We start from the raw sequence: 26,700 nt of genomic DNA, 5'->3' as shown, positions 1-26,700 counted from the left end.
AAACCAAATTTCTTTATGTTTAAATACAGTCTGGTTGTAATTACAAGAAGACATACCAGCTGTGCAAAGAATATCAATCTAACAGATAATGATTACCCTAATTACAGGTCAACCAGTTCTCAATTAGTTCTGTGCACTAAATATAAGCATCATTAAATACAATTTCCTACAAGAAGTGAACAATGCATATTCACATTAGACCATCCATATTCTTTTCATGTTTCTCATCTCAAATCTCAAACAGAAGAGAGCTGGGGGTGAAAAAAAATCGAATCCAATAAATAACATAAAAGAGTGTTTTGATAAATACAGATGAAGAAAGATTAAGTGGACCTTTTTACGAGAGTGCAAGGGTAAAAGTATCCTTTTCATCACATCAGGGCATAAATGTTAAGAAGACAACAAATTGGTTGGTTTGTTGTTGAACAGCACACTCAGCAATATTCCAGCTATATGGCAGCGGTCTGTAAATAATCAAGTGTGGACCAGACAATCCAGTGATCAACAGCATGAGTATCGATCTACGCAACTGGGATATGATGATGTATCAACCAAGTCAGCAAGACTGACCACCCAATGCCGTTAATCTCTTCTTACGACAAGCATTTGTTGCTGGCGACCAATTCTTACCCAGATTTTAATGGATGGAGACAAGCATGGGCTGGTGAAGACCAGTTCTAACACGGGTCTTCAGGGGTAAGACAACATGTAACTTTAGGTCTGGTGGATAATGGTGATATGACAATAGTTTTCCATTCATGAAGTCCTGGCGTTGCACATGAATAACTAATGAACTGGATGTAAATAGGGATAGATGTTGCCATAGTAATCCAGAAAGTGGAGACTTGAGAAGTAGATGATGAGACGTTTACTGACAGTATCAATGTCCATATCAGATCTTGAGTAAATATATAGTGTGGTGACCTCAATCATGGTTTGTCCATCTGAAACATATTCTCCATTGGAGCATATACATTAAATCCAAAGGTCACTATATTATGAGATCATAGCCCCCAATAATTCAAGGTGATCTATATTCAAAAGACATTCCCGTCTTGGTAATGATAGTTTCAGATCGTCATATGACAAGCGATGTGAGTAGCAAATGCTCCTTTGAACCAAGAACACAACAATCCCAAACACAAAATTTAAGCACTTTAACAAGTGGAAATGACAGTGCCAAGAATACATGCCTATCCTGATTCCAGAATCTTCTCCAAGTCCTCCACAGTGTTAACTGGTAGAGAGCATGAGTAGTTTTCACAGACATAAGCTGTGGCCTTGTCATCCACCTTCTGCAGGGTCTTTAGGATATCTAGGTTCTTGTACAGGAAGCTGTCCACGTTGCCATCAGCTAGAAGCAACACCTTGTTGGGAAGGAAGTGCTTGTGGACTGTCCTCAGAAGGGCCTTGGTGTCCTCTGACTCTCTGTCTCCTGCAATGATGATCTGAAACAAAGACATCATCTCTCAGACACCTGAGTGAACATGGTTGAGTACTTAACCTTGCCAGTATTCAGTATGTTTCCAGCTGAATATGCTTCTTTGATTGAAACAAGCAACTAAGCCAAACAGTCAATGCCTGTACAAGAAAATTCCGCTCATTAAGATTGTAAGTTGGAACACATATTTTCTGGAAAGCAAAATTGCCTGAAAATAACATCTATCATGTGATCACTATGAGTGCAAACAGGGCTGACTGTAAGGTGACAAGTACCTGACCTCACATCAAGCTTCATGTCATGACATGCTACAGGTCAGCAGGATGGCATCTGGCCATTCAGATATCCATACACATGGAACTTAATTAAGCACACACACCCTCCAACCCCCCACTGCCCCATATTGCCATGAAACTGAGCAACCATTACCATTAGTATGTATACTGGAAAGTCTAAAAGCCATTGTTTCCTGAAAGTTGACATTTTGGACTAAACCATAGCAACAAAATCATGAAAATGTGCAATACAATAAATTTACAAAATGACATGAAAACGTCAATGATGTTTTGTCAACAAAATGTATCCCTGTACAACTATGGGGCTGCAGAGTTCCAAAATGGGAGAGGTGAGTGTCTCTCAGTCTGAAAATGTTCTCTGTCATCTTCAGACAACAAATCACATGAAAATGTTAATAGTGTACATATCATGGATGACTGCTTTGACCCTCTTCCTCATGCTTGTCATGAGTCTCTGGATTCACTCCAGATGCAGCTGCTACCACTCCTGGCGCAAAGCTGCTTCCAAACATGCCAGATCTTGTACAGGCAGATCCAATGGGTTCAGATCCGGGCTCATAGCAGGCCATGGAAGTTAGGTTACAGCATTGTTGGAGAAAAACTGTCACAAGTCAGGAACAATGTGGTCAGGCATTGTCATCCATAAATACAGGGCGAGTGGCTAATGGGTGGTTTTCAAAATGTGACACAAGAACAGGAACCAGAATGTCCCGGATGTCATGGTCGCCACTGAGATTTCCACGAACACTTACCAAGTCCAGTTTACAATCATGGGAGAGACAACCCCCTTGTGGGAGAGACAAGCCCTTCATGACATCCAGATGTCGTGCATTCCAATAATTTGCCATCTTCTTGCTCCTGGTAGTCATCATTAAAAGTTTTGGCGTCTTATACAGTTAGCCGCAAGAGTTAATAGTGCTTTTTGAGACAATTGTGGGTAGTGTGCTTCAACTGCATATTGGGATGTGTTGCCCTAGCAGTGTTGGCACGACCGTTGTCTTGCTGGAAGATGTGATTTCTGTAACGTCCAAAATGTGGTACAACGTGGTGTCTTATGACTTAATCAATATAGCGAGCAGCTGTCACGTCATTTCCTCATACTGGACCAAGATTCTGGAACACCACGGTGTCAGCTAAATGTTTCAGACCGATTGCACCCCACACCATGATGCTTGGACCACCCCACGAGTCTCTTTCAAGAATGCACTCATTGGAAAACAGTTCCCTACGCCTCGCCATACTCTCAGTCTTCCATGGCGCACAATTTGTCTGTCTTGACGTTGTGATGTTACTGAATGTCAGCCCACTGCGTGGACGGTCTTGGATGCTGTTAGTGACCTGATACCACTCCTGCAGTCAGTAGATTGTCTCAACATGAACACCAAAATGATTGGCTACCCTCCGTGCATGCAATCGTCCCAAGACATTGTTCCTCAAGTCGTGGCATAGTGTTTGTGTCAAAACAACAATGATTTCAGGCGAGTTTGGAACTCTCTTTCATTGGTAGGGTTGTCACGACATGCACGTGCATTTTCATTTTCATGAATGTCATACGGAACCTTTTACCATGTCTGCCTTTTTCGGTGCGTTTGATCGATGTGCTTTTTCATCAAAAAACCAACAGATGTTGGTAATGACTGTCAATTTTGATTGAAAAACATGTTAACGATGCAATCATAATAAAAACACCACCTTGCAAGAACAAATTTGGCATTTGGTTTTGAAAAGCGACGTTTCTTTTGTAGTTCAGTATATATTTGTTTAAGTTTTATGAGTGTGACTAGAAGCTAACTAGGAAATATCAACAATGATCCACTGTGAGTGAGTGAGTGAGTGAGGTTTTATGTAGCTTTAAGCAATATTCCAGCAATATCCTCACACATTGTACCCATGTGGGAAATTGAATCCGGGTTTTGTGATGAGGCAACACTCTATTCACGAAGCTAATACACGGCCAAAATCACTGTGAGGTGATTAAATTATCATGGAATAATAATTCACATCGAAAATTCATTATCAATTATAACTACTACAAGCGATATATCAGTATTCAGATATTAGGAAAATATAACCACTGAAGGTTCTGTTTCATATATCTACCAAGTTTTGTTGAACAATATTGAACAGTTCTTGAGTTATGCTCGAGCGAAGCCCACCCCTCACTTTTGGGACTAAAGTCCGAATCGTTTCCATGGAAACCGGGAAAAATAAAAATGCCAAAATCTGTAAAGTAGCAAAGGCACCACTTTGGGATCTGCCTCACATATCTGCCAAGTTTTGCTGAAAGACATTGAGAAGTTTTTCGAGTTGTGCTCGAAGCGAAGCCAAGTCCCCTCACTTTTGAGACTAAGTCTGAATCGTTTCCATGGAAACCGGGAAAAATAAAAATGCCAAAATCTGCAAATAGCAAAAGGCACCACTTTAGGATCTGTTTGATATATCTACCAAGTTTTGTTGAGAAATACTGAACGGTTCTTGAGTTATGCTCGGAAAGCGAAAGCAATCCTTACTTTTGAGACTAAGTCCAAAATGTTTCCATGGAAACCGGGAAAAATAAAAATGCCGTTTTGTGAAAAAATCTGATCTGTAAATATAAAAATAGAATATTAGTTTCATCATGTATCAGTAATAGCTTAGATAAGACTAATGTCAAAAGTAGTAAAACTCATCTCACAGATATACAATTTCACAGATGTTCAAGATAAATCCTAGCCGATATCTAAGGTATCAAGGACTCAAAAGACAAAGTTATGACTAGACGATGATTTAATTAACTGCTTTGATAAAGTTAACATGTCATCACCTACATTAAAATATATTGTGCAAACACTTCAAATTAGGGTCATTAAGCCATCTATTGTAACACCATAATCATCCAAGCAACATGTCAACACAATTAGTGCCAGTTAAATTAAGAAGCATCCAGGACATGTGTCAACACACTTAGTGCCAGTTGAAATAGGATTAGCAGGATTAAGTAATCCCCTGTCTGATCATTTCATTTGTAGGACACACCCCATACGGCATATTCTGTATTTCATTGGTTAGTATAGGGAACACCCATTTTTGTATCATTCAATGAATCATAATCACTTTATTGTTTCAATTTTAGATAAATAGTCACCAACTCCATTTGTTAGTCAGTAGGGTTTAGACTCCCAACACAGGTCTAGCCCTCAAGCCCAGAGGGTTGTACCGACTCTTTGTGGCCACCCCATGTTATGTTTGTTCTTGTTAATAAAATTGTAATTAGCTTCTTGTGACTTCGGACTCTTTGCTGAGCTAATTCCCCCAAGCAGACCAGCACGCCAGTTAGATGAGGGGTTTCACTAGAAAGCTCTCTTGGACCCAAGACCCTTATCATAAAAAAGTGTTAAATAAACATAATGTCATTATTTGCTTAAACACATATACAATCATTGTTACGGGTCTACTTCATGTAGATTGTTAAGAACTCTCTCATCTCTTAATATCTTTAGAAGCTTTCAATCAATGATGACGGGGTTTATTTTTCAAAGTGACAGTTCGATTACAGTTAGTAGACCTGTGATCAATCAGGTCATGAAGGTCGCAGTAACTGATTGGGTATCATTTATGGTCAGGAAATACAATCATGTGAATATTGAAAATTGGCAAAAATACATCAACTTCAATAAAAATGCTTTGGGTAAATCTGTACATCACACACCAACTACCAGTGCAAAGATCTGTTAACTTGGAAGAGTGAAACACAAAGTCCATGAGAGTCAATACATACGTCTGACATTACATAATTGGAAGACCGATATGTAATAAAAGGTGGTAACGTAATTAGTTAAAATGTCACGACGGCGGGATGTCACGAGCAATCTTTTGACCTAAAAGTAAATTTCAGTCAATCACAGTCTGTTTGTCAGCATCCGTAACGTAATCTACATCACCTTACTGACCTCACCAGGCTCAGACAAGGAGTAATGTCATAAATTCATTATCGGTAAATCATTTACTGTGTTTATTGGAACATTACAGAATGAATGACCTATATGAAAAAGACAAAATGGACAGGAATAATTTTATACCCCAAATTAGCTTTCTTTAGAGCTATTTTCATGTAGTCTGTGCACTTATGCCCATGTCAGCATCAATTATCTGAGCTGAGTGATGACAGTGATGGTCGGCCATCAGGCCACTGGCGACAGACGATATTGACAGCAGTTGTGTTTACACAGACATGAATCTTGGGAGGTACAAGGTATGCAGAGTTGGTACATAAATAGCAGCAAGGAAAGAACATGGCAAATAATGGCCTTCCTTGATGTGTTCAGGCAGCTAAAGGCAAGGGGTCTACATTTGGGTAATTTGACTTTTTTTCACATTGGCTGATTCTAGAAAGGTTATTAGCGGTGATGTATTCCCAGTCCATTTTGATCAGGATCCATAGTCACAAAAAGCTCTCATCATGAAAGTAACATTCATTTCCTGCCAAGTTTTTTACTTAAAAGCCTATAATTGCCAATGATACAGGGTGTGATCAAGAAATACCCATAAATTCATAAATTATTCTTTCCATAGGACAGTAAGACCTGGGATGAATTCTTCTTTTCCTTGTACAACCTCATCCCACAAATGAGGCTGACCTTGTAACATGAGGTTCTAACTCAAATGCCAGAAGTGGCAAATGTTTAATGCAAATTTCCTTGCCAAATAGGGGCGGTGGGGTAGCCTAGTGGTTAAGGAGTTCGCTTGTCACACCAAACAACTGGGTTTGATTGCCCACATGGGTACAATGTGTGAAGGCCATTTCTGTTGTCTCCCACCGTGATATTGCTGGAATATTGCTAAAAGTGGTATACAACTAAACTCACTCACTCACTCCTGGCCAAATATCATTCAAGAATTTCTTTTGACTGCCATAATGCACATTTATATATGATAATTAACAAATATTAATAAGCATTTCCATGAATATAAGGTAGAAAAACACTTCTCGGTTTTGGTTAAAAATGTAAACAGTCAGAATGGCTCTTGATTTTCTCCCCGTCTGGTTATAGTTTCAACATTGGAGGAATGTTTTCTCCTAAACATAGTTATCCACATTACAAAGCTTCCTGAAGAATCTTCTGACAAACACAAGTCAAGAAATATTCATTATATCAATTATCTTGATATGCTGTGTACCACTCAGTTATATTTGTGCTTTCTTTTGCACTTTTCTAAAAGTGTGGATGATTAAAAGGGGTTTCACTCAATGGGTTTGATGACACACGCAGCCAATTCCTTTCTATACTTACAATCAACAATACACGTTTTTTTCTTATGAGAAGCACAGCATGAGTGAGTGTTCAATACTACACATCACAGCTTGTTAGGTTTTTAGAAGAGTAGGCATGAAACAACTTCCAAATTATCTAAATATGCTGCTGCAAGTTGTGCTATGCTTGTTAAGCCGCTTTTGCAAATAATTTGCAGTTAAGAAATGTGCATTGTGTGCTACAAGAATGAATGTTTTTATTCTCACAAGTTTGGTGGACTTGGAAAATACAATCATTTTAAATGAATAAGACCTTGGGACTGAAGCTCACATGGCATATTTACACCAAGTGAGTGAGTGAGTTTAGTTTTACCCCACTTTTAGCAATATTTCAGCAATATCATGGTGGAGGACACCAGAAATGGGCTTCACACATTGTACCCATGTGGGGAATTGAACCCGGTCTTCAGAATGACAAGTGAATGCTTTAACCACGAGGCTACCCCACCGCCCCGTTTTAGATGAAGAACAACAAGACAGTTACAAAAGGTTTAAATACATACACCACATTCAAATAGGCAACATAAACAGTCAGTAATTGACAAACAAAAGAAATGGCTGGACACAGAACCACAAAATATCATCAAGGTGATCTGGATGTTCACTGTTCATCTGATGGAGGAGTATGAATATAATCTGAAACATCATGTTCCTCAAAATACAGAATGTTGAACGAGAAAGTGAGTGAGTGAGTTTAGTTTTACGCCGCACTGAGCAATATTCCAGCCATATAGCTGCGGTCTGTTAATAATTGGATCTGGACCAGACAATCCAGGGATCAACAGCATGAGCATCGATTTACGCAATTGGGAACCGATGACATGTGTCAACCAAGTCAGCGAGCCTGACCAACCGATCCCGTTAGAACGAGTAAGAATATACTCTGAAACGTCATGTTCCTCAAAATACAGAATGTTGAAGGAGTTGGAATATACTCTGAAACATCATGTTCCTCAAAGTATAGAATGATGAAGGAGCATTATGTTCCTCATAATTGACAAGCTGACATCCATAAATCTTTGCCTTTTTGTGTATCACTTTAAAATGCCATTCAGAGATTCTTCTTTATTTTGTTTTGCGGCTGAACACTGCCAATATATAAGGTGCATGACTGCATCTGATAATCCAGTGATTGGTATTGGGAGCAATGATCCAAACAAGTGGGGTATGATAACATTCAATCCACCAAATCCTGATCCAAATAATCCCTTCTGACCAGCACAACTTGTGGAGACCAATATTAATATGGAACCCCTGGTTATAGTTAATAACTGCTGGTTACTAAACAATAACATGGGAAAACACATTCTCTTTGGACATTCTGGCTCAGAATTAGACAAAGATAGGATCGTTCATGTCAGACTGAAGTTTGCTGTGTGTTTTCTAGATCAAATCAGATCATCTTGATATCACATATATTGCATGATTTGATCATGGAGCAAAACTTTGTAAGGCAGTTTTCTCTCTATGTAATATGACATTGGATGAGATGGGCAAAACAAACATGGTGTCAAATTTCTATTTCAAACTGGCTTTCATTTGCATGGATTGAACAACATTGTGGAAATGTCATATTGTGTTTGTGTATTTAGGCAGTGATGCACAGAGAAACAATTCCCAAACTGGCATGATACATCAGCCATTGTTCATTTGTTCAAGCATGAGTCTGAACACTATACCAGCAAAATACCATGTGTATAGGACTTCTTCAGATAGTCTGTATCTCTGTCGACAGGTTATAAGTACAGCAAAGTCATTACAATCCATTGGCCTTTGGGAAATATTTTGCTGTAAATGGAAATCCTCTCACATAGATGATGAACACCACTTTCTGTTGGTGTTTTCATGTTACACAGAGAGCTGACATCAATACATTCATACCATATAAATACATTGCCAGTGAATCCATTTTCGTTTGGCTCACCAAGACATTTTGTTCGATTTTAGATTCCATAAACCTGAACAAATCAGCCATGCTGACATATTAAATGAAAAAATATTTACGTCAGTTGTTTAGTGTCTGTCTCGTCGTGTCATGAGATAACTGATGGAGCAACATAAAAAAACTGTATATAGTTAAATCATCTGAAGTTTCCCATCAAACATTAGAATTGGTCTTCAGTATCCCATGCTTGTCGAAGAGGCGACTAACGGGATCGGGTTGTCACCCTCGCGGTTTTGGTTGACACATATCATCGTATCCCAGTTACGTAGATTGATGCTCATGCTGTTGATCACTGGATTGTCTGATCCAGACTTGATTATTTACTGACTGCTGACATATAGCTGGAATATTGTTGAGTGCGGCGTTAAACAACCAACCAACCAACCAAACCATCAAACATTACCACAAATGTTTGACCTAATGGGCCAAAGCTGTTTCCAGCTGGTATAATGACTCACTCTTTGTTTTAAGCACACATGGCAATGTGTGTGCCATCAGTGAGCTAGCTACCTCACCCAAACTGCGGATGAATCTACTTACAGCATGGTTTGACTTATCTCCCACAGGTCAGTCAAGTACAGACAATGTCCACAGCTTGAAAAGGACATTCTGATTTAGTTGGCTCTCGGCACAAAACTTAGCCCCAGCAATAAAAATATCTTTAACAAGTATATATCTACAAAATAATTATTTGTTTGTTTAATACTTTACTAAGCAATATTCATGGTTTCCAGGCTGTCTGTAAACAATTGAGCCTAGACCAGACAATCCCGTAATCAGCAACATGAGCATCGATCTATGCAATTGGGATATGATGAATTGTGGTCCACCAAGTCAGTGAGCCAGACCACCTGATCCTGTAAGTTGCCTCTTATGACATGCTACAAAAACCAATCTACAAAATAAAATATATCAACATAATGATGCCCAGAACAATGCAAAAATTTAGGATCCTGTGCAATGACTTGTCAAATCATTCTCAGACCAAAGCTTAGTCTCTGAATATATATAATTTTTATAGAACCAAATGATTCTGTTTTTACTGAAAACGAGCCCCCGTGAGAGAAGAGATTCAGCCTGAACCGGAGGTAATCTAGACTTGCTTCATTTAGGGCTCTAGTATTGCAGGACTGGGCAGAAAGGGAAATAATTCAGTTCAGGGACTGCGAGAAAGACGAAATCATCTGTTTTTTATATAATCTCTAGGCTCTGAGAGACAGATGACAGGTATTTGGGGACTTCAGTACCCCTGCAGCCTGCAAGGTTCTTCAGCATGATCTACACCATCCCTCCAGTTATTGCTGCAATTGTTGGCAAAATAATTATGATAAACAAACTCATATCTCAAATACATAACACTCCCCTCCACATATCCTCCTACTGACTACTCATTTAAGGAATGGGCATTTAACCACTCCTCGATTCAAGCATCTGTCAATAACTGGATGCAACTCTTCTGTCGGATGTAACTATCAGTATGGCGTAACAGGATGCAACAGTTAAACTAACACAAAATGCCTAATTACCAGTGAAGTGTTGATAAAGTAATTATACTGCAATGTATGTAATTTTCAACAATATAACAAAGTGTGAGTATAACTGTGTCACATTGTTGCTACAGGAGGTATGCCTCGGTGTAGACAAACACAATCACTTTCTATCAATGGTTAATTACAAACAAAAATTGTCACTAATTGCATCCAAATCATTAAACACAGCAACTCAAACAAATCATTAAACAGTGAATAGCAAACTGAATCTTTTAAGTTTTTCTTGGCTAACTAAATACTAACAAGGACGTGAAAGGATATGCGACTGAAGAAGCACATAATATAACATGCAGAAATGGGTTTGGATAACAGTGCAAAGAACAAATAAAACTCCATAAGGCCAGACCAGTTTTATTTCTTGTTTTATGGATCTGCTGGTCGTATTTTTTCAAGAATAAGAAAAAAATTAATTAATTTTCCCTGCTCAAAAAATAAAATCCTAATGTTTTTATTGGCCAAAAATGTCAACTTACAAGAAAACTTCTTTTAGATTGTTTTTTGCCCTATATACACTTCATAAATTCCCAAAAGTAAAATACTTTAGGTATTTAAAAGGAATATTACATGTACTTTGACTGGTCATTTTATTTTTATTGTTTTTCCCTCCTGCCTTTGAGGATACGGGGATAGAATAGGTCTTCAGCAACCCAGCCACAAAAGGTGACTTTGCTTGTAAAACTAACGGGAAATAAAATTGGACATGTCATGGGTTTGGCATAAGCTTGATTATTTTTCAACTACCAAATGATGTCAATAGCTGGAATATTCATAGTTGTCCAAACTCACTCACTCACTCACTCCCTCCTGCCTTTAGGTTTTCTGAGGTTAAAAGTCTGTAAAACAAGAAATAAAATTGGTTTGGCATAAGCTTTTATTTTTAATACCAAATGATGTCAATTCTGAATCATATTGTCCAAATAATGGTTTATGTTTGTAGAAAGTTCAAGAAAGAAAGGAACATACTTGCTAAGTCTAAGTACACACTACGAAGATAACAGCACCTACAGAAGCTCACATGAATCAATTATCTAAATTTGAAAACTCAGGATTTGTAGGATTAGTACTTGTATACTGCCAAACACTTTGACATTAGTGTAAGGGTTTTTAAGAAGTTCTTAAAACATTATGGTTTCAGGCAGCGAGAAGGTGGGAAGACGTTAAGAGATAGGACTGATGGAGGGTTGCGGAGGAGGTTATGAAGCCTTCAATACTCAGTCATTGACTGCCATAGAGAAATGATTGAATAAATATTTCCTATTCCAGTGCATGATAAATTGATGATGTGTTTGTGCCAGTCAGTTCTAAACAAAAGTTTAATACGAAAGTCATCAATGACAGGGTGCTGAAAGAGTTAGTTGTGAGAATGTAAGCGTCCAAGTCAATACTTTATTATGTAAGGTTCTGTAGGTAAATGACATGTTTTAAACTCATGTAGCTGCTTGTCTTAGCAATTTACCATTGCAATATAGGGCTGCAACGATTCACCCAGACCTCGATTCGATTTGATTTTCGATATTGGACCCTCTATTCGATCATTTTCAATTCGATTCTTCATGCAAGTGAAACATCAGATTTCATTAAACTTTTAGAGTCGGCTTTTTTAGTGTGAAATCAAGTGTCAACTTGGCGATGTCTACTCACAACAATTCATACTGGATAATTAGCCCGGCGTCAATCAATCACATTCCGCCTTATTTCAGCGCCCGAAAATGCTTGAGTTGGAGTCAAAATTTCGTTCTGGCTGTGTGGAAATAATTTAAATTGGTATTTAAATATTGAATCGAAATAGTGAGAACAGTTATTGAAAATCAAAACTAAGGTGTCAGATTCGATTTTCGATGAATCGAACCGAATCGTTGCAGCCCTATTGCAGCACTCAGTACATTTTAAGGAAATCCAAGAAATCCAGAAAGATTCAGCAGTTTCAGAGTTCTGCTCCAAGAAGCACTCCTTTTCATTTTGAGTTACGTCCATCTTGATGAAAAATAAATAAAAAAATAGAAAAATAAATATCCTATATCAAAAGTCACCAGTTCACCACTTGACTGATACACATAGCAAGTTTTATCAAGAAATACTCCATGTAAAGATTTTGGGGTTCTGCTCTGGTAACAAGCACAACCCTCATTTTCAAGTCCTACATTTCTTTACAAGAGTATAATTAGAATTGAAGAAAAACCAAAGATTTATCTCGATCTACTCACAGGCTGAAGTTCAACCACAAGTCTACACCAAATGTCAGCAGAAAAATCTATATGGAAATTAAAAATAGTTCAAACAGTTGTTCTCTACTTAATTGTTGTTCTTGAATTCATGTGTCATGTATTCATACTTAATTGTTCTCACAAATTTTATGCTGTTGTTGCAGTGACTTATACCAGGACCGATAAAGAAAACAATGAGTGAGTGATTGAGTTGGGTTTTACGCTGTTTTTAGCAATATTCCAGCAATATCACGGCGGGGACACAAGAAATGGGTTTCACACATTGTACCCATGTGGGAAATCAACCCAGGGCTCCGGAGTGATGAGTGACCACTCTAACCACTGGGCTACCCTACCACCCCATAAAGGGAAAGAGGCTTTATTGAATATATTAACATTTTTGACTTGACTGCTACGTTAAACATGTTAAAGGTACACACAAGTTTTAAAGTACTTTTAAAAAATCCCAATTCTGAACAAAACAAAGATTTTAACCAATTTGCTTGCCATGGCACTTAGTTGATAACCATATAAAAATTCCTGGGCGACATTAGGCATAATGCAAGTTGGCCATGACATAAACTCACTTAACTTCTAGTTCAGGGCATTGTGCACAGAACAATTGTGCCATGACTGCTGAAGGCACCTGATAATAAATGGGAGTTACTATTAGTGCTAAAAATGTTTTGTGGCATGGAGCCCCAGTGAGATAATAGGCCATGGAGTCCCATAAGAGGATCATCGCCTGCAGTTTAAATCTGAGCAGTTTCTGTCAATTCTTGAATGTGATGAAGTCCTCCTTTGACAAACTCCAATCTACATAAAGGTTTAACGGCAATACAGCTGATTGCTTTTCTTTCTCTGGTCCCTCTGAGGAAATCAGATCATCTTTTTAAATTGTGTCCTGATTAAATCTGAAAGCAACACTGACATTTAAAAACATATTTTGATTATACTCTGTATTAATCTTCTTGAAGTGAAAACAGTGTCACATGCAAACAGTGCACAGAGGACATGGATGATTTCTAAACACAAGTGCTTGAGATGCCCCAATGGAAGAAGCTTGTGGTAACATTAGAAATAGCCAGAGGATAGTTTTGCAATGTTATGCAATAGATACTTAAATGTGATAATAATCCAAATGATGAACATCTAAACATTGCAATCATCATCTCTAAGGTCAAGTTTGATCAAATTGCCTGCATTGCTAATAACCTTTGTGTTGCAAACTTTACAAAAAGTCAGTCCAAATTTTTTCCAAAAGTTACTTTCTGTTCTAGAAGCGAACATCCACAGACATTTGAATATTGCTTTACAAAAATACATCATATACCATGAAAAATACCAAATGTGTCCACTCAACCCAAAACTTATTTGTACAAAATGTAAAAAAAATAAAATATTAAATTGAATAAAATAGATAGAAAAAAAGTAGCTATAAGATATATGCTTGAAACATAAACAGATTAATGACAATGTTAAAAACTCAAACCAAAAAACCCTAAAACAAAACAACAAAACAACCCCAAAAACCTAAAGACAAACAAAACAGATGAAAATGCAAAGAGTAGAGTGAAAATGAAAATTTCAAAATAAGCAAATAGAAGCAGTAGAGTATTTGCATTACATGGGTCTCAAGAAGATGTACGTGTGACCCATGAAGTTCCACGTTAGAATTGATCTTCAGTAACCCATGCTTGTCGTAAGAGGTGGCTCGCTGACTTACACACTGCCGCCATTTAGCTGGAACATTGCTGAGTGCAATAAACTCACTCACTCACTCACTCAAGAAGATGTCATAAACAATTAAACGGAAAAGTTTTGGAACCAATATTGTTAATACACTGACAGGCCAATGGACCGATGTACAAATAGATGTCTCTGACAACTTATTCCCCGACATTCAACACAGGAGGATACAAATATTCTCAAACTGGTAGGACGTTGGCATGTTGGACAGACAGACCTTCACTGAAGAAGATAAACAAAACTGCTTCTTTGACGAAAGAACACTCTACCACATGCTGGCAAATGAACAAGCGAGAAATCAAGTACAGCTGCACGAAATTGTTTTTAAAAATATGGTGCATAAATGTGTCAGAAACTTTTGATATATACCTTGGTGATTATGGCAATAGTCAGTCAGTAAGGACAAGCAGTCACGACCAATAATGGTGATTAGATACAGGAAATAATAAACTTCTCACAGAAACAGGTCTATTTAAAAAAAAGGATTGCCAAAATACATAAGTAACAAAAACATCACAGATCTCTTTTTAGTTTTTAATTAGGAAGTCCAGACTCGTTTATGTAAGAGTGCGTACAAAAATATCTTTTTGTTGTTTTTCCAGCACACTGACGAGATGGGCAAGACATGTCTTTGGGTTCAGTCTGTTTATGTTTGTGTTTTATTGTTGGTTTACTTTTTTCCCGACAAAGCTAAGTAGCATTAACCTACATTGGTTCAAATGTCTTTCCTAAATGCTTCAGACGAAAAGAAGAAAAAGCCATCTCAATCAAACATGTAATTCAAAAGTTTAGACAATATTTTTATTTTATCTAACTAGATTACACAAGACAGGTGCACATAATTGTATAAATATTTACAAATGAAGAAATATTCACATTCTAGGCCAAAGTAAACGGAAGATAGCTTATCAGGGCAAGACTCATAGATCAACCAATCATTTTATCATGTTGGTGTAACGTAACCTTTCAAAGGATTGGAGTGACTTAGAAGACTGGGCCATTTTGATCCCCTGATGACAAATAAGGCAAACTAGAATAATAACAGGAATATGTTGGTATTGCAGATCTTAAAATATAATGGTCAAGATGATATTGGTTAGTAAAGAACTGTGCACAGACCTTATAAAGCTGAGTATTCCTTACAATTCTAAGAAAATGTTTACAGCAGGCTGTTTGTATCCACTATTCCTATTTCACTGTCCATGGTTTTCAGTGTTGTGAAACACACTAAATAACCAGATTACAATCAGACAATCACAACAAATGATTATGACAGTAAGATCAATGGTCAAAGCAAGTTTACATTACGGAGTATATCATCCACCTGTTTATGTTATACTCTACTCAGAGTGAGTGAGTTTAGTTTTACACTGCTTTTAGCAATATTCCAGCTATAGGTGAGGTGAAATTGGGTTTAACGTCGTGCTTGAGAATAATTCGCTCATATGATGACGTGCATGCGTGTGTATGTGTATGTGCGGCTGCTTGTACTAGCCCAGACTGAAGCTGGTTTTATAGTGCTAGCCCACTGAGATACCATGCCGCAGTGAAGCATGAATACCCCACTCAGACACATTATACTGACTCCGAGCTGACCAGTCCTTGTTGTACCCATTAATTCCGAGCGCCAGGCAGGGACCAACAAGTACCATAACGTCTTTTTTGGTATGACGCGGTCGGGGATTGACCGGGCGGACGCTCTAACCACTACACCCAGGAGGCGGTCATTCCAGCTATATCACAATAGGGGAAACTTTACTCAGAAACCCCTGCAGGCCATGAAACTTCAGGAGCATGTCGATACTCATACCAAAACTCATGGTTATGTCACTAAAAACATCTTATGTCAAAATCTGTAAGAATCATCTTCTCTTGAACCACAAAGTAAACTAGATATGACAATATGAACAAACCAATTCATTTTTTCCTAAAATGCATCAGTTGATGCAGTTTGGAATTATTCTTCTGGAAACTACAATCAGGAAGTGTAACAGGAATTTATGTTGAATTGGATGGACTTAAAAATTAATTTGATATATTTAAGTCCCTGATGTTAGTTAGGAGAGAAACATCATGTGTTGGCCAATTTCTGGATGTTATTGAGTATTTGAAGCACGAAAATTCATTTGGAACGATGGCATTTCAAATATCATAAATTATATCTTCAAAAAATGTGGAAGGAAGTTTAAAATTTGTTTACTAAAGTTTTCCCTGCACATTTCCCATTCAGCTGACGGGTGAGCAACAGTGCCTTGGTGCTATTTCTGTGTCACTGTATCTCCTTGCCCTCAGGTTTGGAGCAGTGTCAGACAGTCCATAGAACATAAACAAGACTCATCAGGAGGTGACACATCCCCCTCAGCTGTGTGCAAGTTTCCCAAAGAAGTATTGATCACTTTTCTGATATGTTCCTTTAACAGACCCAACCCTTAATTTCAATTTTAGGCTTATTTCCCTGGAAATGTCAAAGATAAAATTTAAAATTTCATAACCTGCAGAAACCACCACCTACTTAAGTCTGCTGATATGAGCATTAAAGTTTTTAAGTGCTCATTCTGAAACAAATACCATCATGCCTTAGGTCAACTTGTTCTCTTCACCGTCAGAACAGTGACAGTGTGGGTGTCTGTAGGGAGGGAGTTAGATATAACCTTGGCTGAAACTGTCTCCTGTTTCATAAGAAATATAGGCTGGGGAGTTTATAGTCTTACTGGAAATCCTTCCATTTCATTGGAACAAGGGTTTGGGGGAAAAATACTTTGGCCAGAAACTCACCACCCCCACACTCTGTGATGTAAGTCAAACAAAATCAAAGTAGGCAGAAAATACTTGCCTAGGTTGCCTTGTTTGGTCTTGTCTAACCAACCCTTTGGAAATGTCTGGCCAGTGCCAAACTCTCCCAAGGTAAAGATCAGTTGAGATACTGACCAGAGGGGAAGTCTGACCTGCTACCAGAGGCTGTCTACATGACAGACTAACACTGAATATTGAGAACCCCATCATCGCGCTTTATCATAACACAGAAAGCTAACACTTTAAAAGTGAAGATTAAACTATCAAGGTTATTTGATGGGATTGAGCCCTAACTACACTACCAGTACATGAGGGGAGTGCTGCACGGATATTGTTGTAACCTGTTAGGCGTGCATACTCCACTGTGTGAGGAAGCTTGGACATATCTGTGGAAGATCCCCTGCCGTGCTTCTCAACTTGCCTCCTCTTTGATACACATTGAGGAAATAAACATTCCTTTTGGTAACATGCCCTGAGAACATGAGTGGCAGTGCTAGGGACCAAATACATGTACACCAGAAGCCAGAAACTGGGTTTACTTGAGAGCTTGTAGATTGCAAGACCTTTAAATAATAGATAATAGGATTGGATTTATAATTGAGCCTTGTGTGAAATCATTAATTATAAGATATACATGTGTGTGTTCTCTTTGGACTTCAAATGATGAATAAAGAAGGACTTGCATCTGAAAAAGGTCACTGATTATAGTAGTTGTAACAAAATATAAAACCATATTAATTTATTTGTGTCAACCACAACAAAATTATTAAGCCCTAAAAAGAAACATGTAAATAGTAAAAGGTACTAGTGTTGAGAATCGGAAACCAAATACACTATCGATTATCGGAGGACTGTGGTGAACGATTATCGATTATAATCGAAATGTATACATATTTAATGAAATCACCAGTTTGAAGGATTTTTCCCCAGGTTTTTTCTAATAAATGTTCCTTATAACTAATACTGTCATGCAATGAAATGCATGCATGCAAGAAAGACACTGGAATTGTAATTAAACAATAAAAGTAGTTAAAATTTACAATGCGCATAGCTTTACGCTGTTGAGTGCATGTTTGTTCGTGAATATTCGTCAAATTTAATCGCTAGTTTACTTCATTCAAGTGTGTTAAACAACAAAATTCCAATCAATCAAAAATATGTTTTTTTACAATCGATAATCATTTAAACCCTTCTTTCGATCGATTTTCGATTATTTTCGATCATCGGAACACCACTAAAAGGTACCAAAGGAAAGTTAACATTTTTCATGAATAGGTGTGAGAGTGAGTGCCTGGGCATGGTTTAACACCTTTTTCAGCTTGCCAGTTCATCCCGTGATAACAGTAAGTGAGTGAGTGAGAAGGACTTTACACCACTTTTAACAAAATTCCAGCAATATCAGGGCAGAGGACACCAGAAATGCGCCTTACACATTGTACCCACGTGGGAACCTTGAATTGTTTAACATTAAACTTGTTGATCACCCATCCAGGGACAACAATGATGAGGTTGACATATTCTCCCCATATTAGAACTTTACCTGACAAGACAAGCCAATGCTTTAACCACTAGACCACCCTACCACCATATAGACAAGGGAGCTTAATTCAAACATTAATCCCAACAAATTTATTTTTATTAAAAGGCTGGAAATGCTGGAATGGTTCACGATACCTGTTTTGGTGTGGACATGTGGAAAAGGAGAGCTGATGCCAGCTCTGGGACGGCAATGGGAACCTGGGTAAGCCTTTCATTGAACACACGGAAAATCTTTTCAGATTGGTCCTGCCATTCTGGACGATGAAGAAAGTGGGAGAGGCGTAACAAATTCATTGCAGACACTGAGTTCGGACTGGGTTCTGCTCCATCCTGGTCTGAAACAGAACATGGTGATACTGAACGTTTGGTCTGAAACAGAACATTGCGATATTGAAACTTTAGACGAAAACAGAGCATGGCCATACTGTCAAGTTAGACTGAAACAAAACATGGGGATACTGAATCTTTGGTCTGAAACAGGCCATGCTGATACTGAGACTTTGGTGTGTAACATCTTTAGCTGAAACCAGGCAAATCACAGATATTATCACTCAATATATTTATGATAAATAATTATACACATGTTCTTTGCTAGTCCCGAGACTACTGAAAACAAGGATGGAATTCTCATATCTACTTAATTTATTAAATATCACTAGTCTAAAGGGTCTTCTACTATAAGCAAGTAATAGTTGATCCTTTCAGTATTCAGGATATATGTCAAAACAAAGGTAATTATTCTTCAAATAATCGACCCCTTAGGTCCGTCAGCTCTTTGCATCCTGCACACATCCACCGAGCCTTCATTATCTGTTCTTGCTATTTCTGTATATGCCACTTTTAATGTCCCATTATTCAAACACAATCCTGTGATGTACAGCATATCAACATGAACCTGATTTATGGACTAAAAACCTATTATATCTCGAAATAGCAGATGATTATGTGCGCCTATCATTAATCCATGCAGTTCCATTAATTGCCATCAATACCGTGGCATGCTAAATGGAAGGTATTATCAGTAGCAATGACGTCCATCAGATTCATTCTCAGAGGCACTACAACCAAAGGGAAACAACTCTGTATACACTAGCAGTTGACAAGAACTAAATACAAAGTTAAAACAAACATGTTCAAACCCCAACATAAAATTTTAGTACATGCATTATTGCATTGATCTTTTAATAAAAATAATGCTTCCATCGACACAGATATTTAATTTAGAAGAATGGCTAATATTTAAATGGATTCAATTAATACTTTAATTCAAATAAAATGGGAACAACATTATCATTCAGTAATAAATGGCATGAGTGTGCAAGTAGTGGGTGGATTATTGTCAGCATGTTTTTTCGCCCTTCTCCACCCACTATGACCCTGGGAGTATGTCAATATTTAGTCAGGGTAAGAAATAATAAGGTGTATCTTGTTGGCAGATGGTGCACATTATGTGGAGATATCATAGTGCAGGGTTAAAACAATACCAGCCTACACAGCAGCTACTGTTGCAGATTCCACCCAACACTGTAGTCAGTGTACAATAGGAACATGGTCAAAATACAACCATCTGTAGTAGGAAAATACAGTTTGTTTGGGGGTTTGCTGGCATTATTCGGCATTTGGGGTCTGAATATAACCAGGATTAACAACGTCTGAGTTGTCATTGAATATGATTTATTTGTTTGTTGTTTAACGCCACACTTAGCAATATTCCAGCAATACAGCAGCGGTCTGTAGATAATCAAGTCTGGACCAGAAAATCCAGTGATCAACATCACAAGCATGTCCATCAGAAAGCATTTTTTTGTAGCACTGAAGCATCTGTAACACACTTGAAGACACTTCAATCATATCAGGACGGCATAATACTAGGGGTGGGTATTGCAGAGAATATTCATATTGAGATATATTGCAGTACGAAAGCATATATTGCGATATATATTGCAATATATTGCAAGAAGTTTTTTTCAACAAAAGACTACTTATAATTGAGTTAATGCTTGATGTAAAAAGGAAAAACACAACAAAGTCACTGTGCTTGATTAAGCTTTAATCAAAACATTTAATCATGACAAAAATGTAAATAATATGTGGCACAAAGGAAAAAAAGGGGAAAAAAGAACAATCTAACATCAACACAGTGGTTACTAGTTTGAACTAGTTTCTCCACTCTCAAAAAACACCCTGAGATTTTAGACAGCAACTTGACCTGGTCAGGACATGATAGAGATCACTGGTCATTAATGAGTAAATATTTGGAACATTCAGATCCAAACAATTGCAAAACACTTGAACCAAAATTCAGAAGACAACTTCCAACTGAACTTAACAATCCAGTTAAATATAATTTTCACCACGATCAATCTCACCACCATTTCCACAATTGCCACAATCATCAACATCTTCATCACCACACCATTACCAAAATCATCATCAACCATCATCAACATCATCAACCATCATCATCATCATCATCATCATCATCATTTTACAACAAATGCAGGACTTCCGGAGTGAAAAACTGAAATATCCGGCGAATTCCGAGTGTTATGAAGTTTTCCAAATGCATGTCAAAATATCGGTTTTCGATCAGCGTATCGTAATACGTATCGTTTTCATCTCTGAACCGGAAAATACCAGTGAACTGGTTATATTGCACAGCCCTACAAAATACTCCGGATGACAACTGATCCAACTGCTTAGCAGCATCCAGACAAAAAAATGTAATAGCAACATTGTACCTGATCAGGCGTACTTATGCTGAACCTGACATTCAAATCACCTTCCTGTAATTAACACAAATTTCAGATATTCTAGCATTTAAAGATAGTGAACTGTCAAAGCAATCACCTGAAATCAACATATTCATTTTACATGTACCTACAAGAGTGAATGTTGAACTTCAGGGCTTAATTCCACAAAAATCGTAGAGCGCCATATATACTTTAATATGACTTACAGCTGTCGTAGCACTATGAACCGTTTGTTGAATGGGCCAAGGAAGCAATAAATAGATAAATAATAGGGATGCCATGATACACCGATATGTCGATACTTTTTCTAAGATGATACAATTATCGATACATTCAAAACAGTATCGATATTTAGTTTTGAAAGTATCAGTTTAAATATGTTTATGTATCGTTTATATTTTGCAATTGTATCATGTTTTAGATGTAATGAGAGTTATAAATGATTATTTTTCATGCACAAAGATAGGAAATTAGAACTTTTTAATCTCTGAGAATAAAAAATGTTGATCTTTTCATGGACAATTATAAAATATGAAATATTGATGTTCAAAATGTAACTAAATTTACGCAATAATGCAGCGAAAATAGATAACGTGATACGTATCGAATCGTGACATGGGTATCGTGATATGTATGAATTCATGAAACTTATGTTTTGTGACATCCCTAATAAATAAGTTATCAAGTACAATCCAGAGTGAGTGAGTGAGTTCATGCTACTTGGAACAGGAATTCAGTTATATCATGGCATGGCAGCTTGTCCTTGAGGATCTGCTGCTGTAGGTCCCACAGATGAATACCACTTGGATGAACTCCATGAGGATGGGCATGTTGATGACAAAATCTGGGCGAATTTGGAACTTGAACACAGCAACCAGTTTTGGGATGCCAAAAGAAGTTAAGGACATCCAATTCTTTCATACCACTGCAGTTAATGTGTCATGCTAAGACAGATTAACTCTATGAATATGAAAGAAGATGATGGTCATCAACTTCTTTTGAGTAGTATCTATGCTTCTTCGCTTTGTGGTTAAAGTGTTGGCTCTTAAAGCTCGTCACGACGAAGACCCAGGTTCGAATCCCCACATGGGTACAATGTGTGAAGCCCATTTCTGGTGTCCCCGCCGTGATGTTGCTGGAATAATGCTAAAAGCAGCGTAAAACCATACTCAGTCAGTCAGTCTTCGCTTTTCCTGAACATGAAACCAACATTATAACATCTTTCTTCACTGGTTTCAGCTAAGCCCACATTTCTAGACCCTATATTTTAAAGCATCTTTTCTAAGATATCACAGTATTTTCTTTATCCAAAACCTTTTTTAATGTACCTGAACATCTACAAATTACACAAAGTGTTACCTCCTACAAACATTATCAGCAAACAAAATACACAACTCAAGTATAGGGAGACTGCTGGAAGCAGGTCCTGGGGGATATATCAGCACCCCTGGAGACTATGGAGATAAGGCCCTACAGGGTGTGCAATCCAGTGAGAGGTCTACATTATTATCAGGCAGTACGGTAGCAGTATCAATCTGCTGTGCGTTTCCCTCTGAGTGTATGTTTATATGACCTATTCCATGATGCTTGTCCATTATGACTTCCCATCGCTGTGGAATGTGCTTATCACAACCGGTGGAGGCCTAGAGAAGAGACAAGCCACATGGCAAGTGCAACATTTCGACCATATGGGAAGATAGACACAGCTTGCATCACCACATTGTACAACACACCCCTCCTCCACACAGCTGATTATAGGCCTCAACTACAGAGTTAGGTAGGAGGCAGGAATGTACAAGCACAGTAGCCACTGAAAAGGAGGTAATATTGTCCCCCCACCAACACTTTTCAAAGTGAGTGAGTGAGTATGGCTTTACGCTGCTTTTAGCGATTTTCCAGCAACATCATGGCGGGGACAGGAATGTAGGAGCACAAGGCAGTAGCCACTAGAAAGGAGGTAACCTTGTCCCCCACCAACACTCTTCAAAGGGTCCAGGGGCGGTGGGGTAGCCTAGTGGCAAAAGCATTTGTTCATCATGCCAAAGACCCGGGTTTGATTCCCTACATTGGTACAATGTGTGAAGCCCATTTCTGGTGTACCCCGCTGTGATGTTGCTGGAATATTGCTAAAAGAGGCATAGAACTAAACTCACTCACTCACTCACTCAAAGGGTCCATCAGGTACAGGTACAAAAGCTGGGACAGTGAATTGTTCTGCAGACATTACCCCTTATTTCATTATTTCCAGCTCACCATATAATTTACTGTTTAAAGATACTGTTCTTTATCAGTTTCAACCCTTCTTTAGATTTCTTTCCATATTTTCATAAGAAAAAAGATCAAGATACTTCAATGGTGAAAATTATCTTCAGATAGAAAGTAAAGAAGAAATACAAATAACCAGATAGGGCATATCCAGTAAACACTGAAACATGTACATCAAGTTTCAACAGCAAACACAACATCACTTTGTCATCTCACTGGAATGATTAAGTGACAGTTTCATTTTTTTTTTTTAATACATAAAGCATGTGTTTGTAAATTACATATTGTGCGCGAGTGAGTGAGTGAGTATGGTTTTACGCCGCTTTTAGCAATATTCCAGCAATATCATGGCGGGGGACACCAGAAATGGGCTTCACACATTGTACCCATGTGGGGAATTGAACCCGGGTCTTCGGCGTGACGAGCGAACGCTTTAACCACTAGGCTACCCCACCGCCCCCTGCACAAAGTGAAGTTAGCAAGGAGGTTTTGTAACTCATGCTTGCACAGGACACTGTTTTAGGTGTACTCAGATGTCAAATTTCATAGAAAATGAATCCTAACCAAACATTGGAAATAACAAATATACATCCCACTCGAGGGCCCAACAATGGACTTACATTTGTGTAATATGTATTAGCCATAGTTTCTGTGACAGTGTCGATATTCTGAACACTGCCCAAATCTACATCATCTGCTTATGTTCCCACAGAAAACAATGGCTACAGATCACAGCTGATTTCAGCCAGAGTAATCAGAAGATGACACATCCCCCTGGCCCCACAAATTTGACGGGACAAATCATCTGACAGTTACTTGAAGTCAAACTTGATGAGAGGATTTCTGTCTAATCTGTCCATCCATATACAATAGTAGTTATTGAGCTATTAAAACAATAACATGGAAATGGAATTCGCACCTTGTACTTCTATCTCAGGTACACACCAATATCAAAGTCAAAGGAAACAGACAAAACATAAATTCTACCACCCAAGTAGCACAAGGCACAATCTGACAACCTGGTCTTTGTGTGCACACAGTTTCATGAAAAAATTACACATTGGTTTTAGAGATATAGTCCGGACAAACACACCAATACCAACAGAGCCAGTAAAACAGAGGAAACAAAGAAAAAATTCATCTTTTGACATGGCACCACTTGCAATACATGTACCAGGAAACATGAAACTGAATTCATCTTTTGAAATTCCTCAAGGCACCACAGAAATGGGCTTCACAATACATGTACCAGGTTTGGATGAAACATCTTTCATGAAACATCTTTCATGGTTTTCAAGGAAACACAATCTACCCCCAATGAGTCTACGCTGGTATTTCATTTTCTTTTATTGTTTAAGCAGCATATAATCAAAACTGCCTGCTTTCATCATATTTTGAAGTTTGTGACTGAAAACACTGAGTTCACTGAAAGGAATACATATTTTCTTCATTCATTAACTGAATGCATTGATTAGTTGAAGACAAACATGTTCTTGTTATGATTTACCTCAGACCTGTAAAGTAAAATGGAAATCAGTCTGAATGACATTCATATTCCTAATCATACTGTTGACTTCCACATATGTACTGTGGTCTTCTTTGGACCTGGAAATACCTGGAATATATAATGATGTTTCAAACCGTTCCAGATATTTTACAGCTCTTCTTCAGTGCTACCTATCTAGCAGAGTTATCTCCCCTATTCCACAGTGCCACTTTGTGCTCATACATTTGTCTGCGTTAGCGGCTTGGGGTGAAACAAAATGAAAAGCCAAAACATATATCAGGGATAGAAATACTTTTTTTCTAAGTGTGCCTTAGGGCACCAGGCAAAGATTTTAAATGTGCCTTTCAGAAATCAAGTGTGCCCACTGTGACATATGTTTTCAGAATAAATGACTGTAGCAATGATGATGATCATTTGAACCTGTTTTCTGTTTTCACTGATATGTCTTCTGTTTAAGATGGCTTTCTTAAGCTTCATTTGTTCTACTTTCCCAACACCTTTAATAGCTAAGAATTTTGTGACAGGTTCACTTGTTCAACATATCTAACATACACAATTACCTCTTCAATAACCAAACTATCAGTACTCCCATCACTCTAAATGCAGAGATGCCAACCCTAATTTAGCCCAATTTGTATTTTGGCCAAAAACTGATTCAAAAATTAGTATCTGTGGGCCAAAATTAGTATTAACTTTTCCAAAGAATTTTCATATTAAATATAAAAATTTAATATATTGTCTAAAACCTTGTTATTAAAGTTATACTCAACTAAATCAGAGGTAAGTATCCACATATAGCTTGATACTAAATATAATGTGATCGGAATTTATTGTGTATGGTACGTATGCTATTTAATAATTTAATTTAATCTATTTTGTTTTAAAAATCGTATATTTTTACTGCTATCATAGTCACGTATTTTGTGTTGTTTTTCAGTAATGAATAGGATGAAATCGTATGGGTTGGCATCTCTGTAAATACAGCCCTGCTTCCCCTCTGGATCCGCCTTAGAGGCTCTCACCTTCTTTCATTCTGATGATGATATTCTTTGCAGAGGCATCTGTACTGAAGAATCCACCTCCCTCACTGTCCCAGAAGAGCTCATTTTGCTTCTGTTGTAGCTGTTCTGCCCACTCCAGCCACCGGACATCGTAACAAGCCTCGTAAAGGTCAAGCAGGCCTCGGATCACAAAGGAATAGTCATCCACAAATCCCTCTATTGGCTCGGTGCTGGAATGGAATCGGATCGTTTGATTTACATGTATTTCGGAATGATTGTAGGGGCTTTTTCAACAAGTATTACACATCTGATAGGTTACTTTCTCATGCCTTAGAAAATTTGTCAAAAAAGGAACAACTTGAACCAT

At 37.8% G+C, this 26,700-nt stretch overlaps 1 protein-coding gene across 1 annotated transcript in view; it reads right to left on the bottom strand.

Annotated features, from left to right (window-relative positions):
- Nucleotides 1–586: 586 nt before the first annotated feature.
- The window catches only part of LOC124261460 (spermatogenesis-associated protein 20-like), a 42,003-nt gene continuing 15,889 nt past the window's right edge, over nucleotides 587–26,700 (bottom strand). The window contains 3 exon segments of the mRNA XM_046695775.1: nucleotides 587–1,448; nucleotides 18,943–19,142; nucleotides 26,355–26,563. Coding sequence (XP_046551731.1) covers nucleotides 1,194–1,448; nucleotides 18,943–19,142; nucleotides 26,355–26,563 — 664 coding nt within the window. The 3' untranslated portion in view covers nucleotides 587–1,193.

Source organism: Haliotis rubra, unplaced genomic scaffold (genome assembly GCF_003918875.1).
Source record: "Haliotis rubra isolate DU_JTF1 unplaced genomic scaffold, ASM391887v1 Scf8, whole genome shotgun sequence".
Classification (NCBI taxonomy): domain Eukaryota; kingdom Metazoa; phylum Mollusca; class Gastropoda; order Lepetellida; family Haliotidae; genus Haliotis; species Haliotis rubra.
This window is presented reverse-complemented; position numbering and strand designations above follow the sequence as displayed.